At 37.8% G+C, this 20,748-nt stretch overlaps 1 protein-coding gene across 1 annotated transcript in view; it reads right to left on the bottom strand.

Moving 5' to 3' along the window:
* Positions 1 to 548: 548 nt before the first annotated feature.
* The window catches only part of LOC108576966, a 31,189-nt gene continuing 10,989 nt past the window's right edge, over positions 549 to 20,748 (bottom strand). Inside the window, exons 3-7 of the mRNA XM_017940042.1 lie at positions 15,525 to 15,645; positions 13,810 to 13,991; positions 8,579 to 8,671; positions 1,488 to 1,579; positions 549 to 799 (exon numbers count right to left, since the gene is read on the bottom strand). Coding sequence (XP_017795531.1) covers positions 1,503 to 1,579; positions 8,579 to 8,671; positions 13,810 to 13,991; positions 15,525 to 15,645 — 473 coding nt within the window. The 3' untranslated portion in view covers positions 549 to 799; positions 1,488 to 1,502. The remainder of the gene's footprint in view (positions 800 to 1,487; positions 1,580 to 8,578; positions 8,672 to 13,809; positions 13,992 to 15,524; positions 15,646 to 20,748) is intronic.

The following is a 20,748-nucleotide window of genomic DNA, read 5'->3' as shown; positions in this document are numbered from 1 at the left end:
ATCTGTTGTATATCGTATGTAAAGTTCCATAGATCTTATTCATTTAAACAATATATTATGAATCTGACGTAACACGAAGAGTAACAAACACAGTCTACAATATGACTCGAACTGTAATACGATCAAATCTTGAACATTATTTACAATGCCACGCCTCCGAGAATATTCCTCTATTTCTCGCTTTTTCCCCTCGTTCTTCTTCTCTTCGATCAACAGGTTTTACTTATATCTTTGGTTTTAAATAGCGTCCACGCTGGTCGTGATAAACTAGAACTTCATTACAAGTACAAATAACACTCTAAACAGCGCGTACAATGTGTTTTTTGTATGTGTGTGTCGGTGTGATTGCTCGCGACCGAAGAGAACTAGAAGAATTCTCTCTCTCACTCACTCATTCACTCACTCACTCACTCATTCACACACTCACTTACTCACTGTTTTCGCTCATTCACTCATTTATTGACTTACTCACTCACTCAATCATTCACTTATTCACTCATTCATTGACTCACTCACTCACTCATTCAATCACTAACTCACGTACTCACTCACTCACTCTTCCTCCGCGCGAGCGTGTGTGTGTGTCGAATTATACAAACAGGACTTTCTCGTGCGAACGATGAACGTGAACGTTGACCGATTCCTTGACGCTTGACTCTGTCACATTTTGTGAAACATTTAACGTGGGCACACGATGTCCGTCGATAAGTATCTTAGGCGTAGTATAAGACGATAGGTCGGAACGGCTGACCTTTAACACGCGTTCGCCAGTCGTTCGGGACTTCGTTTAGGCGGCGACCTGAAATCAAATATTTCACAATAAGTACATGTTTATTCACCGGCTATTTTTACTCAATCTTCGACGTTCCACTATCTTAAAAATGATTTACCACTCGCGTAAATATTTATGATGAGCTTTTTGGGGGTAATACTCCGCGTACAGATATTGACAAAGTGTTTTCCGGGTGAATCGTGCGCTAAGTATCTCGAAATAGTAAGTTGATATGGATAAAACGTTCGAAAACTTCGAATGAAAAGAAAATGGTGAAATTGAAGTTACAAAGAAACTTGTTTAATAATTAAATAATACCTAGTTTATTTGTGGTATGTAGAAAAAAAAATGTGAAAAAGAGAAGACGGTAGGTAAGTTGATTTTACCGTGGATCTCTCGTATTTTTTATTCTAAAAATTAATTAACTTGAAACGAGGAACACTTCCTTTTGTTTCATGTCATAGTGCTTGTCAAATTGGCATTATGAAGTTGGCGGGGGGAGGGGGTGGTCGTTGGTGAAAAGTGTGAACAATTTTATGGAAATTACTTGGACTACGCGTATCCAGCTTTGAAAAAGTCACGTCCCTTTGATATTTTATTCAAGGGACGACATTCAACCTAACCAGCCGTAATATAAAGTGCACGAAATTCTATGAAAACCGGGTTGCGGCTAAATGGATCATATATCAAGGAAATAGTAGATTAATTTGCTCACCTAACAATCAAACGGTTAATTGAATATGTTGACCAGTACCAAATGCATCATGACTAGCAGGACGTTAATTGACAATCGATCAGCGAAATTTCCTGCAATCAAAACCATCAATCATGTTAGAAAAATTGGTCACGAATTAACCATTTCACGTTAACATTTGCTCGAAACATATTTCCAAGGTGTTTTGTTTTTTTTTCTCTCTAATTACTAAGGTCTCTTGGTGGTTGCACATGCCGGTGCAGTTGCGAATACAATGCTCGAAAATATCTAATCAAACAGAAATTAGAAGGATCATCCATACGATGCTGTACGACGAGTGACTTCCGAAGAAGAGAATTTCTTCTTCAACCCTGAAGCGAAGAACACAAGTTCAATCCACAGTTTCTTTTCACTTTCCGGCTCATTATCATCGCGATCAATAGGAGGCATGCTTTTTGCGTGCATTATTATTTCAAACCACCGATGGCCGAGGCTAACCGTTAATCGATGGGTTAGGGGCCATTAAACATGTCGACGAGGAGGAGGAAGGCCGTAGGAAAATATCTTTCCCAGGCGGAAATTATTGCCGCGGATATCATTTTCCTTTACGGCCGTCGTTAAGCTTTGATTACGATCCCGCCAAAAAGTTTATGAGATACGACGGGCGTAACGCCTCGATACTTTGTTCGTGACACCGGTGTTACGCTGACAATAAGTCAGGGACCGCTAATGTAAACTGCATGTCCTTAAATTAGGGTGTGTGTTCTGCAAACCGGGTCGTTTCGCTTTATCTCTCCTTCGTCTTCTTCCTCTCTCTCTCTCTCTCTCTCTTTTTCTCTCTCACACCCTCTGTCAGCAGAAGGAGTTTCCATTAGCAATAAGAATTAACTCCATAGCCCCCGCCACGGCTAATTACTTTCTTATTTGCGAGCTTCCTTGTTTTACCTATCGCTTCCTTGCATTACCTAAACGAAACGTTTCTATTGCTCGAAAGAACTTCTTTCTTTTTTTTTTCTACGGCTTGGCCGATTTAATCGTTCGGCAACGGAGGATGAAACGATGGTAGGAGAACGGAGAAGGGTCCAGACAGTGATCAGAGAGGATTTGTGCAAGTGTTCTCTCGTACAGGGTGACTCAAAAATAGCCGGACGAGAGATTTAATCGCCTGGGGAAAGGCTTGTTTTTGCGTGGCAAACCGTTCCGAAAGTGTTCAGCCGGGCGATTTAATCGTTGGATGGAAGTTTCTTCTACGGCGATATATCACGGGAAAGTTCGGTTAACTTGATGGAAGAAATTTTCCACGGGGAAAGATGTCACGCGCTACGTTTCAGAGATATGTTGCTTTGAACAATTTAATCATCCGAGGTAGGAAGGTGTTTTTGTACAGACTTGCCGGGAAAGTTCCGCTGACTGTTCGGTGTGTATACTTTACGCCGGGAGTTACAACGCTGTGCAACATTGCTGGAAATTTTAATGGGAACTCTCGGTATTCATTTGAACGCCTCTTTCGTACCTGACGTTAATTTCTACTTTGGCAAATGGAAATAAAAAGTTAGCTTTATGTTAGCATTTAAACTTTTAAGGAGGTGCACGCCCCACACCTTGAGGCGCGTCGAAAAATAGATAAAGTTAGAGAATTTTTTTTCGTAGGTAATTACTAGATGAAAAATTTCAATTTTTCCCGGAAGATACAAACGTAACTATCAGCTTTCTTCTCGAATTTTTGAAAAGTACGAATGTTACAAAATGGAGGCGTTATCGCGAGACCTGTTCTGCTAGAATCGTGTGTTTTTAAATCGATTATTAGCGGTACGTATGAATTTCATGATAAATGTTTTAGAGGTGCAAACAATTTCAAACAATTACAGAATATATATATTTAGAGGAACATTTAGCAATTCAACTTTTCATCGTCCATAATCATAGAAGCAGCAGGGAATTCAAATTGAATGCTGCCTGATTCCGTGCAGTTAGTGGATATATCCATATGATAATGATCCACCAACGTTCCTATCTGATGCAAACGAGGTCTAACTTCCATGGCTAATTAGTGTACATTGTTAGAAGCATCGTCTGGTTGTACTAACTTAATAATAAATACAAATTAACTTTCCAAGTTCTTTGCTTGCCGCGTATTTTATTTCGGCGTGCTCTGTAAAACGATCGAAGAAGCTTCCTAGAAACAGGTACGCATTTCCAGAGAAACTTTTAGCATATATGAAATTCAACTAGCAGCATGCAACATATTAACATATCCCAGTTTCAATGACATTGCGGTATATTCAGCGTGTACATGAAATTTGCAGTAGTTCACGCTGTAAGTAGGGCTTCAGTTCTTGCAATTAGCCGACACAGAACCTTGTATTTTCTTCGTTAGTTTCACAATTTAATAGGTTTTTTTTTTTTTTATCAATCTCGAAATACTACTGCGTTGTCCGGGAAATGACGATGAAATAATACTGTGATAAATTCCGGAAAATTTTGATGTTTAAGTAAATAAGAAAATTTCATATTTCGCCGTCTTTTTGGTAATTTGAAAATTCCATTTCGTTTCGAAACTTTGCTTCTTTATATTCTTTAAGATCAAAATTTTCGTCTCTAAATTTTGTAAATTTTACGAACAATTGTTCAGATAGACTATCCTTCTTTTTGGTAAAAGAGAAACATTAAATATCGGAAAAGTGTTCTATTTTCTCTCGTCTGTAAAACAGTGTAACTCCGAGAAGAAACTAGTAATTGGCTAGAAAATCGGCACGAACTTTCCAACCTAATATAATTAATACTTTCATATTCAATTCCTTAATACAAATATTCCAAAGAGTATATTTCAACAATTTCCTTTCCATTTGCAATACACTGTTAAATACTTTCATTCTTCATTTCTCAAGCATTCTACACCACACAAAATTCCCAGGAAACGAGAGAAAACGGCACAGTTAAACTATTAAACTAATTTTCAAACTTGCAACTGCTTCACCTCTGTCCCATGTAACAAAAGCATTCTTCCAATCATTACCGACGTTCCTCCTAAAGTCAAACATACTCCAAAGTAATTTATCACGTTTTTGGGCCCACAGAAACAAGAACCAAAAAAAAAAAAAGAAGGAAAAACGCTTATACGCTATTTCGCGATGTTCGATCGAAGAGCATTCCAATTCCTTCGTGATCCCTTTCGATGGTAAAAGTTCCAGCCTTAGTTCTCGTTCCTTTTTTCGTCGGAGCCGCCACGTATTACAAATTTCGCGGAAAAAGAAAGTTACACACACCGTTCCTCTTTGATGCTCGGCCAGAAACTTTAACGCATTTCCGACGATATGGATCGGCAAAGTGCTTGATAGCATATCACCGAGGAAATTTGTGCGCCAGTGTATAAGAGGAGGAGGTATTAACGCAACCTCAACTTCGGCTATTTATTAGCGTGGCGTAGTAATGCCAGCTGATGAGCTTCAAGAGGAAATACCGCTTCCCTTCATCCCCTTCAACCAGAACTTACGCTGCTGTTAGTTTATTAACCTTATCCTTCAGCGATGCTCGATTATCAGCGGGAAGATTAATCTACCGTGTACCTAGCCTTTCGTCCTCCTTCTCTCCCTCTCCTCCGTGTTTTTTTCTTTCTTCTTCTTCTTTTTCTTCGGCTTCCTCTTCTTAATGATCGGGTAAAGACGTTGAAGTCTGTTAATTTGTACGCGAGCCAAGCGAACACGCTGTCATCCGGTGTTTACAACTTTGGATTTAGTTTAGACGGAATAAAAATTCCTCGTTCTTTCTTCTTCTTTAGGGGCGCGTTCGTTTTTACGCGAACGACATAAAGGTTGAGTTTTAAGGACGCGATGAATTAAGATACTTTTCTCGGTGAACCGAGGCACTTTTTCCGGTTAGGAAAAGCTGATTTTCAGGGGAGTTCGACATCGGTCGTGTTTCAAACGCGAGCACCATATTGGTGGAATTTATAGACAATGCGAGCTGCTATTTTCTTCTCTTTTTCATGGTATTTCGGACAGTTGTTTTTAAAAGCTTTTTACCTGTCGAATTAAAACTCGTTGTTACGCTTTCGTGCAATTTTGTTTCCATGCAAAACAGTCGCGAGTTTTGAATGAAATTTGGTATTTGAACATTTTGAACATCATTGACCAATGTTCGACGATGCATTTTGTACTTATGCCTCTTGAAAAAAATTGCCACAGGTCAATTTAGGTAGAGTTTATAACGTTTATAGTGTTTATCACGTTTTTGAATATAAATTGAAATACATTTTTTATCTCGCGGAATACTTAAATTCACTGGAATTTTAAACGAGTATGCCAAACAGAGCTTTTAGCGAAGGGAAAATATCATTTAGTAAACACAAATTTCGCGCGTGTTTTTCCTTTTTTTTTTTACATATATAAATTAGATAAAATTTATCGTGCATTTTAGCTGTTTAACTTTCCTCTCTTCCACGCTCATGATAAGTTCATTTTTAAAAATCGAAAGACTTTTAATTCATAAATTCATTTTTAAAGATTTGAAAAATCTTCAAGTCTACGGTGTTTTAAATACAAATTTCGCGCGTGCTTCTTTTCTCTTCTTTTTTTCTTTGATTTTCTTTAAAATTCTTTAATATAAATTAGGTAACATTTACCGTGCGTTTCAGCTGTTTAACTTCCCTCGGGGTTATTTAGAGAAGCAACGCTCTGCGTACTCGGCCGCGAACGGGGCCCTAAGAAACGGCGAAAGAAGCCGGTGATTACACAAAAATTCACCGGTTTCTTTTTGCACGGACGGCGTGAAAAGGAAATAAGACTCCTGTCGAGGAAATGAGAAACGCAGTATAGACGATATTGCATCATGAAAAATCGATTGGCCAACTAGATTCCAGATGATTCGTTTATCGTAATATCGACTCTGTGGCCCTGAAATATTCATCTCTGAACAGGCCTCGTTGTTCAGATTTTCCAAAGGAGCACGCGTAACGAAAGAAAGAGAGAAAAGACAGCAGGTATAAATCGAGGTTACAAATGATAAACAATAAAATAAAGAATAGGAAAACACGTTCTCGTGGTACCCTCTGCATTCGGTGAAAAGTGATTTCTCCCTTGAAAATTAATCTTCCCACCGTTGCTGAATATTTATTTTCTATTTCTATGAAAAGGAATTGCCGCGTCTGCGAACCTCATTTACCCGGGGTAGATTTATACAAACATTAATCCTGATAGAATATTTACGAAGAAGTGCAGTTTCCATTATAAAGCACATTTGGGACACCTGGCTCGTGTTTATTTATTTATTACGTCTAGGAATTGTGTCGCGTTACCTCTGCATACTATTCTGCAAATACTGGTTATTTTGCTAGCGCAGGCGGGCATAATTAGCGTATAAATATTTTACTTGTCGAAGCGGAACGGAGGGGTTGTTAATACAGGTACGCGTTGCACACTTGTTAATCGTGCTCGAGATGTTTGGAATTCGGTTAAATCGTTCGAGAACTTTGAGGAGATCGAATTGTATCATGTCGTTTGTCATCGTTGTCAAAAGAATATAAAAAGAATATAAAAATAAAATAACAGAACGTTGTTTAGTATTGACTAGGTTAATTTTTGTTTTCTTCTATTCTACTTAACCTTGTTTCGGTGGTGTTTTTCTCTATAATTGATATTTCATTGCCTTTCACGATGCGTGTGTAATATTTATGGGATAACGAAGAGCAGAGATAAAATTGGAGATCGAATGCAAGCAGTAAAACAAACTTAGTAGTGTATTATATCTATTAATGCGCCTATGACTAACAGTTCTAACATGATCAGAGCGTTGAACAGCGTTTGGTGCCTCAGAACAAGTGTCAAAGTGCAATGAAGTGCAGAAAACACGATGCTAAAAACAAGCTGTTCAAAATGTGGCTCGAACGACTTCTCGAATTGAAACGAAACTCACCTGTATAATATTGAACATTTCTAATGCATTGTAGAATTATCAACATTTAGTCAAATTTATACCAAGTTATGTAAAAATTGAATAATTTTACTTTCAATATTCAATACCTAAAGACCTTTATTTCAACACTTTATGTTCGTCTTTTTCACCTAGACACAAAAAAATTCAAATATCACAATACAAATATTTTAATTTCTATCAAAATTTACTAAGAATTTCTCGATCTTCAAACATTTCACTCTTTTAACACAGATTCCAATATTTTAAGTTCCTTTCCTTTCACTTTGTCAAATTTTTCTAATTAAAATTTGAAAAATTCAAATATAATATAAAAGTTTCTATTTTCCTTAGTTTCATAACACCGATATTAACATAAAATGATTCGACTATCAAAATTTACTAACAACGGAATATCCCAAAGTGATAATCACCGATTTTGATGAAACTTTGATATACAGTAGTCCTCCAAAAACTATTCGACACGTATTTTTTTATATCGGCAATCATCCACATTGGAGGTGTGAAAATCACCCTCAAAGTTGTAGGTAGTAAGTCCATTTCGTCTAAAATCTGGAGAATTTTTGAAGATAGAGAAACAGTTGACGAATTTTGTATTTCTTAACAATTTCCAAAAATAAAAAACAAAGTAATTTTCACTGAATATGATTATTACCCTCATCTTTGACGACAATTTTCACCCCTTCAGTATGAACGATTGCAGATAAGAAAAGTGTGTCAAATATTTTTTTTTGCCAGAGTTTCATCAATATCGGTGATTATCACTTGTGGATCTTCATTTTCCAAGAACCTCATTCCCTTGATATTCAAACACTTCACTCTCTCAGCACACAGAGAGTTTCATTTCGAATAGATAGTTCGTTTATACAGATCCATACACGTGAATTTCATTCGTAATCGAGTCGTTTGGCATCGAACCACGTTCAAGACAGAATAAACCGCGTGCTTCTTGTCGGCGCGTTCTCCGGACTCTTCGCTGGAAAACCATGGGCCCTGGGCATCTAAAGCGATTTTCAGGCGTTCACGAGCAAATTCGGGTATGGAAGGAGAATGACCGGGAATCGGAATCCCGCACGCAAGAAAGACAACACTATCGATCTTGTCAAAGTTTCCAAATCTCATGAACGATGGTGGCTTATGGTGGTGATGTCGTGAATAGACGAGGAGAAATTTACAAGCCTTACCACCACCATTGCCAGCCTCTGAGTTGTCTAGCGCTTGGATCTCCATTTTGTGCAGCAGCTTCGTTGTAGCGGTTGAAGTAGTAGTAGGCGGTCCTGCACAATAAACACCACATATCGCGTCCATCAAGTAATAAGCATAGATATTTCTACGAACTGGGTAGTTAGAGTGTTAGAAACGTAGGCGACCAATCGCAGTTTTTAGTTCGTTTCAGTGGGTTAGAAATAGTGTTGGTTTTTTAATACAGAATTTTGTTAGAAAAAAAGAGAGCACACGATGATAAGTGATGAATTAGTTTCTCTTTTCTAACGAGGGAACACCCCGAAGTGATCATTACCAATATCGACCAAACTTCGTTTGGTATATTGTAGTACTTAAAAAAATATTTGACACGTATTTTTATTTGTCGGTAATTGTTCACGTTAAAGGGATGGAAATCGTCCTTAAAGTTGTAGGTAGTAAGTGTATTTGGTCTAATGTCTCGAAAATGATTAGAGATAGAGGAACAGTGCAAATTAACGAATTTTGTATTTTTCAGCAAGAAAATTGAAAAATAAGTTTACTGTCTTCACCTTCGACGCCGATTTTCATTCAAATACGTGTCAAAATACACCAAAGTTTGATCGAAAATCTGTGATTATCACTTCGGGATGTTCCCTTGTAGGTGTTAAGTTTGTTTCCGAGTTTGTTGATAAGCGCAAAGGAAAGGCCGAAGAATGAAAGTATGAAAAACGAAAGTTGAGAAAAAGAGGAGATGTATTACTATCGGTGATATACTATATTTTTTTTCCTAATGTGTACATGTTATTCTACGAATGGGATATAATTTCTATTCGTCGAAGAGATGTATAACACAATTGCATGATTTAATAACTGTCTGTATCGTTTAGACAGTATATGGCGATGATAAAAACATGAAATCATAAAAATAAGCGTTGGATCGTTAGTAAAGAAAAACGGAATAAAAGACTGACTAAAAATACTAAATAAACTGGGAAACTTACGAACACGTTTAATATGCGCATGCATCCGGGGATTATCTATCTAATTATACATATTCATAGCGCGTTCTGTAAACACAGCAAATGCTAACATAGAAACGAAAGGAACAAATAACGTCTGATTGAAAGTGGGTCAGTTTGTTCTGAGGCATGAATTTATCACGGGGACATTTTTAATATTTTTCACAATGTCGGTGGAATTCTCGATATTCGTAAACTTCGATTCAACGTCTCGTTTAAAAAAAAAAAAAAACAAAACGTGTGAATGTAATTATACGTACGGTGGAAACAGCGGACAAATATTTTTGCGCGGAAGTTGCTTCGGCAAGGTAATTAATGTCTCGCGGTTTGGCGCAACATTAAGCGAACACTGTATTATACAACATAATGCTCGGGGAAACTTCAGGAGTCCTTTAATTTTATTATGCTAGTTCCGTGACAAGTGAGAGAGATAATCACGTAAAGGAATTAAATTTTCAGCACGAGTTATCCAATGAGAAATGAGAAAAGTCACAGTTCCGTTGCGACTGTTACATTCGAAAAATGAATTTCACAATTACATCACTTTTAATCAGACCAAACTTACGTACCTAACTCTGTTAGCTCTTTACGCGACGTTAACCTTTCACGATGTTATTAATTCATACACGAAAGTTCAATTAGAAGCATCTACGACAAGAATATCAAAACAGTGTTTGTATTTTTAACGGAAAATTACACAATTTTAGATATCCAGATATTTCCTCCCGCCTTTAGTTTACGTCTAATTACTAACCACACGACTATTTCATCAACGAGGACTTTACACGGCTCTTCCATTCGATTCCCGCAACGGCCGCCGGTCTATTCAGTAACACACAAATCAGTGAAAATTTCATCAATAATCCTCCTTCTTTTCATCCCTAATTTCCGCCGAATTCGCCCGAAATCGTCAAATAGCCGGGAATTAGTTATTAGTCGGTCGGGGTTTGCGCGCATCTGTTCTACTGTAGCCGGCCGCGTCGGAAGTAGAACGTATCAATAATAAGCCAGCCGGCGAGAGTGACCGAGGCAGATCGGTATGCTCGTCACGCGCCCGACCGTCGAATAGACGGGGGCGCAAATTGGCAAACACCTAGGGCGAACGAAGGGCTAACGAAGAATCCATTCCCGTGTGAAAGCGAGTAACACCGTCGTGGAGGGGGCGTCGTGTGTCGTCTTGAGTCACAAAGTAGGGGACCGCGACCGGTCTTTTCGTATTTTTGTCGGATCTTTCGGAGAAGGAACTTCACGAAGAACAGAGAAAGAGAGAAAGGGTAGAAGATTTAGTTCAGTGAGAAGAGAGAAAATTGGACGATAATAGGCAGGGCGTGCTGCTTGCGAGTACAAGCAATTTAACCCGTGTGTAATTTAGTCCTTTCCTTCTGCCGTCTACGCGCGGCGACGGCTCCCGGTGCAACCGGACAAGCTGAAAACCGTTCTTTGGCCGAGATGATAACGAGGCAAGAGGAAGGACGTGGCTACAAGTTTCACCGCAAAATACCCCGGCCGTCTGTGAGGAAACGCGATGCACACGCCAAGACGCCTGTCGACGCCCACCACTTGACCCTTCGGCGCGCGGGTTACCCTCTTAGGACTTTGCCCTTTGAACCCGTCTGCCGTCGCTGGAATGTCATCTTAGCGGGATCAGACGGTGCTGGGATAATGGAAGGACACGTATAATAAGCTGAAACGTTGCACGCTTGATTAAGATGATTTCGGTCAGCGTCGCTCGCGGTTGCGTTCGAGGACGGTCATTAGGGAACTGGGTTCTAGGTTTCGCTTGTGGTGTCGTGTTAGATTGTGCGGGGTATTGGTGACTGTGTGATCTGCGTGGAACAGTTTTCTTCTTGTTTCTTTTGGAAATAAATGTGCCGGTGATTGTGAAAGTGGCGTAAGTCACGTATTAAAATAGTTTTCCATTGTGGAACTAAATGTTCCACACATGCTTCTCTAATGTGAAGCTTATCTACCATTGTAAAATTCTGTGGGTAATTTGAGAGGAAAACGTGTCTTTTAAACTCTTCAATGACTTACACCATTTTTGTAATTAATTGTCTATCCTAATTGGCGACTTGCGGTAACAGAAGATAATGAGTTTTATGAACGAAATAAGTTGAAACATATATGTATTTATTTATGTTGTAATTGTGATTGTGCTTAATTCATTTCTACTAATATTCTGCTTTAACAGCACAATTCTCTGTTTCTGATATTTCGAGGGTTTCGAAATATTCGTGATGAATTAGTGTAATGTAAGGTAGTAAATAATTTTCCTTTGTCACTGGTCCTGCAGTTGCATATAATAGAGGTAATTCTGCATCACAAATAACTTACATCATTATCGAAATGAACGTGAAATTGCCGCGGCTCATTATGAAAGTGATACTTTCATGTTATTGCTCATTTCACTGCTATTTCGCGAAAATTCTTTCGCAACAGTGAAACAGTGGATCGATGTAACATAAAATAAGAGAAAAACTCGATCACTTTCATAATCGCCGATAAAATTGTTCTAGATTTTATGACAAAAACTGAAGCGATTCTTCTGGCAAATTTAGACATTCCGAGACGTTCTTTTACTTCCTCTTCTTCGAAAACGTAACTCGTCAGAAGTCTTTAACACACCTATTCACCCATCCCTCTCTCAAGAACACATCCTACGAGATACTTCGTACCTTTTTACACAGAACGTTTCCCACGTACTTTCAATTTCGGTTAAAGGTTCGTAAAACATTATTACCCCGGTCCCCCTTTCCAAATTTTTACGAAGCACGATTTCTTCGTCGCGAAAATTTCCTTCGTTTCTGGTATATCTTTGTATTTCCCGCGTGACTTTATTACACCGTTCTACGCGAGAAGTTAATTGTCAGAAGTGAATGTGTCCGGACGGAAGTGTTGCAATATTTCCTCACGGAAGCGGAAACATGGAAGAACGCGGTGTATTCGCGCCGAAAAGATAGAGCCGTGGAAAGAAGAAAAAAAAAAAAAGAAACACATAAATTGTTCGGACACCGTTTGGGTAAGGGGGGAGTAGGTTTATTTACCGACCCAAGGGAAGATATCGGTTGACGGTAACGTTTCGTAGGGCGTGACGCGCGAGTGATACGCATCAGGGACGCGCATACGTACACTACATGTGTATGCACAGATGGATAGGGCTGAATTTGCTAACAATCGATCACGTTTAATTTGTTATATTGACGCATGTTGTTTGTTGTACGTACAGAAAACATGTACACACAGGAGACACATTGCACGTGGGCCAAGAGAATTCTTCGAATATTATTGAACGTTAAACATCGAGATACAGAATGTTATTTACATCAACGACACAGAAATTCTCGATAAAACTTTTAGTATCCCAGTCATTGTTAGCGAAGCCCTTGCGATACTTACGCTTGGTGGCAATTATTCGGAATATTCGAAGATAGGAAAAAGCTCTGCAATTATTTTCAGTATAGTATAGTATCAAAGCTACAAAAGTTTGTTCAGAACAATATTTTCTTCAGCTTTCTCTTTCCAAGTTTTTCTACTCTTCCCAGTGTCTAAGGTTGATTTTCATGAAAGTTAACAAATTTTATAAAACAAAATAAAGAGATAGCGATACAGTGGGCAGACTTTCGTAACACGTTGTGTAGATCACGAGCGATTAACCCTTTAATTTCGTACTAATTTTCAGTGATAGAATACAAACGAGGGCACACAGTCGTTATTTCAGAACTATCTGGCCGTAAATTTCGTATTCTCCGCGGCGACGATTTAACAAAAAAAAAAAAAAGATAGAATTTATTTAAAAGGAGGCCAAAGTAAACCGATTAAAACCGCTCGGCGGAGCTTATCGCGGTGATAAAAGCGCAAACTTCGTCGGGCAAATATTTATATCGCGAAACGCGAGCAAACTCGTCGGAGTTCTAGTTAAAGGGTTAATATCAATCGATTTCTAAGGGAGACGCGAGAATAAAACGTCGTTAATTCTCGTAACTGCGACCTGCATTTCCTCCTCGTATTCTCCCCCCCCTTCGAATCTTCCGTTCAACGGGCTTTACTTCATTTTCTTTCTTTTTCTTTATTCCTCTCCCCTTTCCTCGTCGCGATATAAAGAGATTAAAGGTGAAACGCTTCCGGTAGGTCGCGACAGAGAAAGATAGAGGAGACTGGAGAGATAGAGAGACGAAGTTAGATGGGATAGATTAAAATACGTTTATACTAACCAGGATAGTAGACGGTTTTGTGGGAAACGTTGTAGTTCGCCGTCGGTATACCGAGCAAGCATTTGACAATCGCTGCTTTCGGTAAATCTTCGTCCAGTAAGGCCGTTCGTGATAAGATATTGAACAGTCCATCCTTGTCCCGCGTAAGCGTTGGCTGCGCTGTTTGCTTTTCCGAAACACCCCTGCAATGGAAGCGACGTTTGCAAAATTATCACGGCCACGTTCCAACACGAAATATCATGCAACATGTCGGCTGAATCCACGGTATTAGCATGTTAATGTTATTTTGAAGATGCACGCTGTATCTTGCTTGCCTTGTTGTTTCTGTTGTTTTTGTAAATTTCGAGTGTTGATCTTTGAATAATTTTCAGGCAGAGTTAACCCTTTCGTGACAGAATTATGATTTCTTTTTAAGCATTTGTTATTTATCTATCGATCGTCGTGTCTGTAATGGGTGCTAAATTGAGATTACCTTTTTTTCAAGTATCTTTCAAGTATCACTCTTAAAAAGTGGTTTGCTCAGAAATAAGTTTTGCGTTTGTCTGTGAATGGTTTTAAATTGGAACGAGGGGCAAAGTTAAATTTTAGATATTATTAAGTTTGAATTTTCAAGTATTTTATATTGTTCTTTTGGAATTAAAAAATTCAGAAATTCAAGTACTTCAAATCTCAAGTATGTAACATTTTTTAATGTTAACGTTTAGAATAAGTATACAAAGTTACATATTATAAAAAATGTCGAATACTCAAAGTTTCAAATATTTATTATAAGGGGTCTCTTAGTTAAAAACAAAAAACATTCCAAAAGGAATGAAATGAAAGTTTGAAAAGCTATCAGGTGTATTTTCTAGAATTTTCAGACTCCCTAGCGTGTAATTCCCTAACTTAGTACTAGTTTACATATGTTTAAATAGTTCATCCAGTACGTTAAAGGCCGTAATGAATAATTCAAATAACAATGATAATCTTTATTTGGTATAGTTTAATCTTGGCTTTGTTCTTGTACACGCTTCGCGTGTATTATTATAGATAACAGTGCCCACGGTACTGTCTCACAATTTTCATTGTTATCGTTGAGAGGTTGCCGGCGTTAAAATAAGAATTTTTCCGTTTGTTTTCATTTCAGCGCTTTTATCATTTATATTTACGCTATATACCTCTATTAACCACTACACATACAAAAGAGTTTTTTTACATTTTATTATCAAATTATTACACTGCCTGCAAAAAATATTCCTAAACAGTAACCTTTCACCCTTTGTGGCTATTACGCATTGCAATTATTGTCGCTACGACGCGGTAATTTTTATTTATCCTCAAATTGCATTTACACTGTTCCAGACACTGAATATTTTTGCAAAAAGGCGACATTTTTAAGTATTACATTCTAAATATTTTCATTTCTCGTATTTTCCTCGAAGATGAACGTTGAACACTAAATATTTTCTTTTTTCACATTTTCAACAGATTTCTACCGAAGATAATTGTAGATTAGTATGTTATTCTCGCCAATGTCTACAAAGACTTCATCTTTCCAATTATTTTGATTTTTTAAGTAAAATTGTACCATGTTTCGTATTGTATCGCGAGCAAATGCTTAATTCGCTAACAACGTTGCAAAAGTTCGTTTTTATCAAGATCTGAAAGTATGAGAAAATTAGGTAGTTTACCGTAGAGCATGCTTGAGGGGTTGAAAAGCTCGCCGGAGTACTTACTCGATGGATATATCCAAGGTGGGTTGTGGAAATAGTCCTTCTGCCATGCACGTTATCTCCACCCCATCCTTATCATCTATGACTTTCTTTCTATATACAAGATCGAATTTGTCCTCCGTCGCTGAAACAGAGTAAATCATTTATTTAATTCAATAAACGAGCTACTAAGTTTGAACAGGATAAAGTTTTTCGCTAAAAAAAAAAATGTTGCAATCATTATCTCTCCCTCCTCTTACTCAATGATTTTTCGTTTTGCGAGAGTACCCGTAGAATTATCCTATTAATTTTTACGTTCCCGTAAAATGAGCTGCATACACTGTTCCAAGCTTTCTTTTCCAGAAGATATTCGGGATAACGATAAGGTTCGTTTCAATGTTTTTAAATATTTTACATTAGACGGAGGACCATTTTAATTTAGGATAAAAGTAATTTCCCCTTGAAAATTATTATTACCTGAAATTCCGAATAAAAAGGAAACAAGCAGTTGCGTTTTCTTATCTCGTAAGAGGGGGAGAATATCACCTCACGCTTAACGTGAAATCTCCTAAAAATGTAAAGCGTTCTTAAAATACTCGAATAGAATTTGATTGTTATTTCGAGAAATTTTAGAAGCAGTATACATTTAGGATAACGTAAATACACCGAAATGAAAAGTTGCAATAAAATGGATAGAGTCGACGAAGGTAGATTCTTTCGCAAAATAGGAAATATTTCAATCTTATCAGATAAATTACACCGTAATGGTGGTTTTTTTTTACGAAAGTAAAATTTTTCACCCTGTCCGAAATGTATTCACCACGTTTCCCCTCCCGCTCTTTCAAACCTTACGCGCTCTTTTTTCACTTTCAATTCTCTGGCTTTTATTTATCCTTTTCTATAGCGGGCTTATTGGCATAAGACAAATCGGCAAATAAATTCGGCCGTGCACACAGTACACGGGCGATAAAGCTTAATGTTCAACAATGATTTCCAGACTGTTCGTCCGATTCGGGTGTATTCGAAAGCGGGCAAAGCTACGGCGCTATTGTTGTAAAAGCAACTGTGAAATTTTATTCGTCGCGTGCTCGCCGAATTTATATACTCCAGGCAAGCACTTTTATTTTATTTTTCTAATTTTTATTCGGTAACGCTTCGCTTCGCTAAAATTTTAAATCAAGCGTGAAATTTCCTCTCATGTTTTCCATGAAAAAAAGATTTTTCTCCCTTTTTAATACCATTCAAATTACGTAGGTATACAAATTTTCTCGTATTCTTCTATTTTACGTGGCTCGCCCTGTATATCGTAAAGCGAGTAAGTGATTAATATCAACAATAGTAGGCCAAGGATCAATCGGGAAAAATAAAATTTTAAATGATCAAACAATCATTTCTAATACTTCTTAAAAAAATTATTTTTTCAATCGCTAACTCTAATTGCTATATTTCAAATAAATATTTACGCAATATGCTATTGTATCTATCACTGTCAATGTACAAAAACTATGTCAATAATTATTTCCAACAGCTTTCGCTTGAAATATATCCAGCACCGAATTTAATTAATACGTCAGGCCGTCGACATCAAACCGTATATTTTATATTTCGCAGTATAATAGCGCAATTATAATGTGCAATTATAAATTTTAATAAGTGAAATTATTTATTAATGTAAACATGTGTTCACGCAATTACAAATGGTCAAACGTATAATTACTTATGTTCGCTACGTGATGGACGAAAGAACGAATACAATTGCTTTTATTAAGTGTTCGTGTTATTTTTCACATTGTTTTCAAAAGTTTCTACTTTTGATTAATATAGAAGATGATATGGCAACTCTATTTGTGTGTGTGTGTAATTATTGTTCAACAAATTCTTCTCTAATTGCTATTTCGTAGGTATTAGAATTATATAGTTATTAAACTATCCTTTACACTTTCCATGTATTATTATAAATTATAATTTTTCGTACACTTAGACTTCGTGAGTTCAAAGATTTTACCAGTACAATTCTAAACGATTAAAAGGTAATTTGGTGAAAAATTTTAATCGTGCAACCTTTATTCACTGTTTAACGATTTCTCTCACATTGAAATACCGTATTTCCGCGAGTATTTTTCGCCACCGCGTATCTTTAAAAAAAAAAAAAAAATCTGAATATGTATTTCTGGCATGGAAAATACAAGACTTTAAGAATAAACCCTGTACCTTTGAAAAAATTCGGGCATTTTTCGTATCTCTATATTCGTTTTGTGAAAAAATGGTAAAACCGCGGGAACGCGATAATCAGGTTCGAGTGTTCACGGAACATTTTCCAGATACTTACATCGATGAGTAATTGATGTTCTGAAATGCTCGAATACTTGAACTTTTGATAGAGCAGCAAGAAAAATAGTATCGACAAAGCGGAAGGAAAATAAAGGTAACAAATCTGAAGGCGTACACAAATGTAACTGGCAATACGTTTTACGTTAGTTCCCTTCGAGGAAACTCTGTGACATGTACGTTCCATTAGCTCTAAATCGAATCCTTCGTCCGCACCTGTTCGTTTTTACCACATCTCACGTTTACGGTCAATTCTAATTTAAAGCGGACATTGTTTCGAAGAATTCCCCGTGTCTATTTACAATGAAAATTGAAATGAACTTTAGCCGAAGGTACCTCGTCGAATCAATCGGCGAAGACAAAGGGAAGAAAATATCATTTGGAAAATTGGACAACCGATGGAGGAATAGGTTTTCAATAAGAATTACTTTTATCACCGAACGAGATTCTTCCTTCGATTTTATCTTAAGTTTACCTCGTCGCTTTTTCTTAAACTGCACAACTTCTGCTTAACAAACTTTTCCGCAAAAGCAATGGCATTTGCGTGAGTGGAGGTAGTCACTTCAAATACTTCCTCCGCGCATCTGCATTGTAAATTGTCTGAAACAATTTCAGTTTCACGAAGTATCGCTACAAAGTGATTTTAACCCTCAACAGATACTACGGAGTTTAAAGTGACCCACATTGCTCCTTCAAAGTGTCCTACTTAATTGACTATACCGACTGTCCACCTGAAACTTGCTGCGCCCTAGTCTCGATATTCTTTCACTTTTCGTATTGTTAAGGATACTTAAGTTGGACCAGGTTTACGATAAGGACGCGACTTCTCTACTATTTTTCAGATTAAGGTTTCGATTCTCGACGACGTGTCAGAATTGAACGCATATTGCGCTGTCCTTTTTCTTCCATTGGAAAAATGTAAGTCAAAGCGTTACAAACGAACGGCAAACATATTTCCACACGCCTAGGAAATTATTAAAAAGAAATAAAATTGATCATCTTTGGTACATCAAAGGGCGTTAAGATGTTAAAACGACATTCTTATCCAATCTAATTAGAATTTCTACAGGCAAACTTACCCCTAAAGACCAACACCGAAAACTTTCGTTTCAAGAAAATGCTCGCTCCACTTGCTCTTCCTGGGTCAGGGTCAAACTGACCCCACCCAAGCCAGTTATGTAACACCTATTTCAGTTGGTTGGCCGGTCGGAAGGACGACGAGTCAGCTGGGTCGATTCAGAGGGTCGTTATAGAGGAATGATTTCAGATGCGGCCGAGGAATCGAACATTCAATTTCGCGCTGGCTATTAACGGCCAGGCGCAATGGGAGAGGAATTTACGAGCGTCCATCGAATCGAGACACGGGATACAAGGTCTGAAAGTGGATATTTCGCGGCGGCCACACGTACGGCAATGAAAATAAAAAGGTAATAGTAATGGATACACCGCGTGCTGCCCGGTCTGGAAGACGACGCTGCATTATCGCGATAATGCTGCACGTTTCTCAAGCCAGTCTCTCTCTTTTCGCCTTGAACCTCCTTGTCCCAACCCTGTTTCACCCTCTGTTTCTTGTTTCTCCTGCTCCGTTTCATTGCAACGGTCGGCAACTTTTATTTTCAAGAACGAGTGGCCACCGCGGCGATAGGGGCAAGGTAAATGCGACCCGGGGAAAATAAATTGCGCACGTGTCACCGTGACAGAAAAGTTCAAATTATATCGCCTCCCTGGCGCCGTTATGCTCGTGTCATCGAAAAAGAAAGCCCAGATGTCGAGCCACGGGCCAGATACCGGCTCAAAAGTGAATTCTACCGTGGACACCGGACAGTCGTATTCGATCCTGTATCTTTTCTCTTCTCTTTTTTTTCCATCCTGCCGCGTAGAGTTGAAAAGAGGGGCTTTAAGTTCAATTTTACGATGCACCGTAGAATTGTATTTGCTTGGTTAAACGGTTTTTTTTTTTATCGTGTTTCGGTTATTGCCCCGATATTCGTCTCTACATTTTCGTTTGTATCGAGTCCGCTCTGTAAATTGGAAATTTATCAACAGCATGAATACGACGATAATGAAACTTTTCTTCGAGCGAGGCAATAACTTTCTAGCGTGATAAGCAGTCAGTGTTCAGACGATACGGTTTTTCGACCGATTCGGTATTTCCGGTATATATACCGTATTTTTCTGTACCTTCGTTGAAAATCCAACTTTCACGTGTTCGCTTAATTTGTTCGTTTATTCTGATATTTGCAGTCAGGCAAGATGGATGTAAGTACATTTTTCCTTATGTTTTGTTGTTGCTGTCGTAGAAAAAGGATCAACTGTGGTTCGGCAAACGAATGATTCGTCGCAATGTGAATAAGCTATTAAAGTAATAGCTATTACACACTATACTGAATCCATTAATTTTTATGTTTAGGAGCTGAACTTGCGGCGAAAATACAGAATCGTGTGAACGTTGCTTTCGATTATTACCGATTCGTCAATAATACCTAATCGATCAAAAAAACTGCATCGTCTGAAATGACTGTAAATCAGCAAATAAGCTACATCTTTTCTCTAAAGAAAAGTTTGATATTTTTTTCTATAATAAAATTGGAAATTGAATTTCGATTAATTCGAACAGCTTCGTTTAACAATGAACTCGGATTAACCAGTTATGTTTCAATTTTGTTAATCAGTTTATGTTTCTACCGAGTACCAGTGCAACACGAAGCACTTATACTTTGCTACTTTTTGTGCGTTATTATAAAGTCTAATTAATTCGAATGTAGCAGCGGTTCTACAGCACATACCTATTCGGTTTGTTTGATTCTGTGCTGTATAATTAATCGAGGTTAACGAGCTTTTACCGCGTGTGCTCGTATAACATTTTATTGTATAATGTTTGCACGTGAAATAGTAAACCGTAACGTTTATCGAAACTGAG

The sequence above is a fragment of the Habropoda laboriosa genome, unplaced genomic scaffold (assembly GCF_001263275.1).
Source record: "Habropoda laboriosa isolate 0110345459 unplaced genomic scaffold, ASM126327v1 scaffold622, whole genome shotgun sequence".
Taxonomy (NCBI): Eukaryota; Metazoa; Arthropoda; class Insecta; order Hymenoptera; family Apidae; genus Habropoda; species Habropoda laboriosa.
The sequence above is the reverse complement of the archived record's forward strand: the minus strand, read 5'-3'. Positions and strand labels throughout refer to the sequence as shown.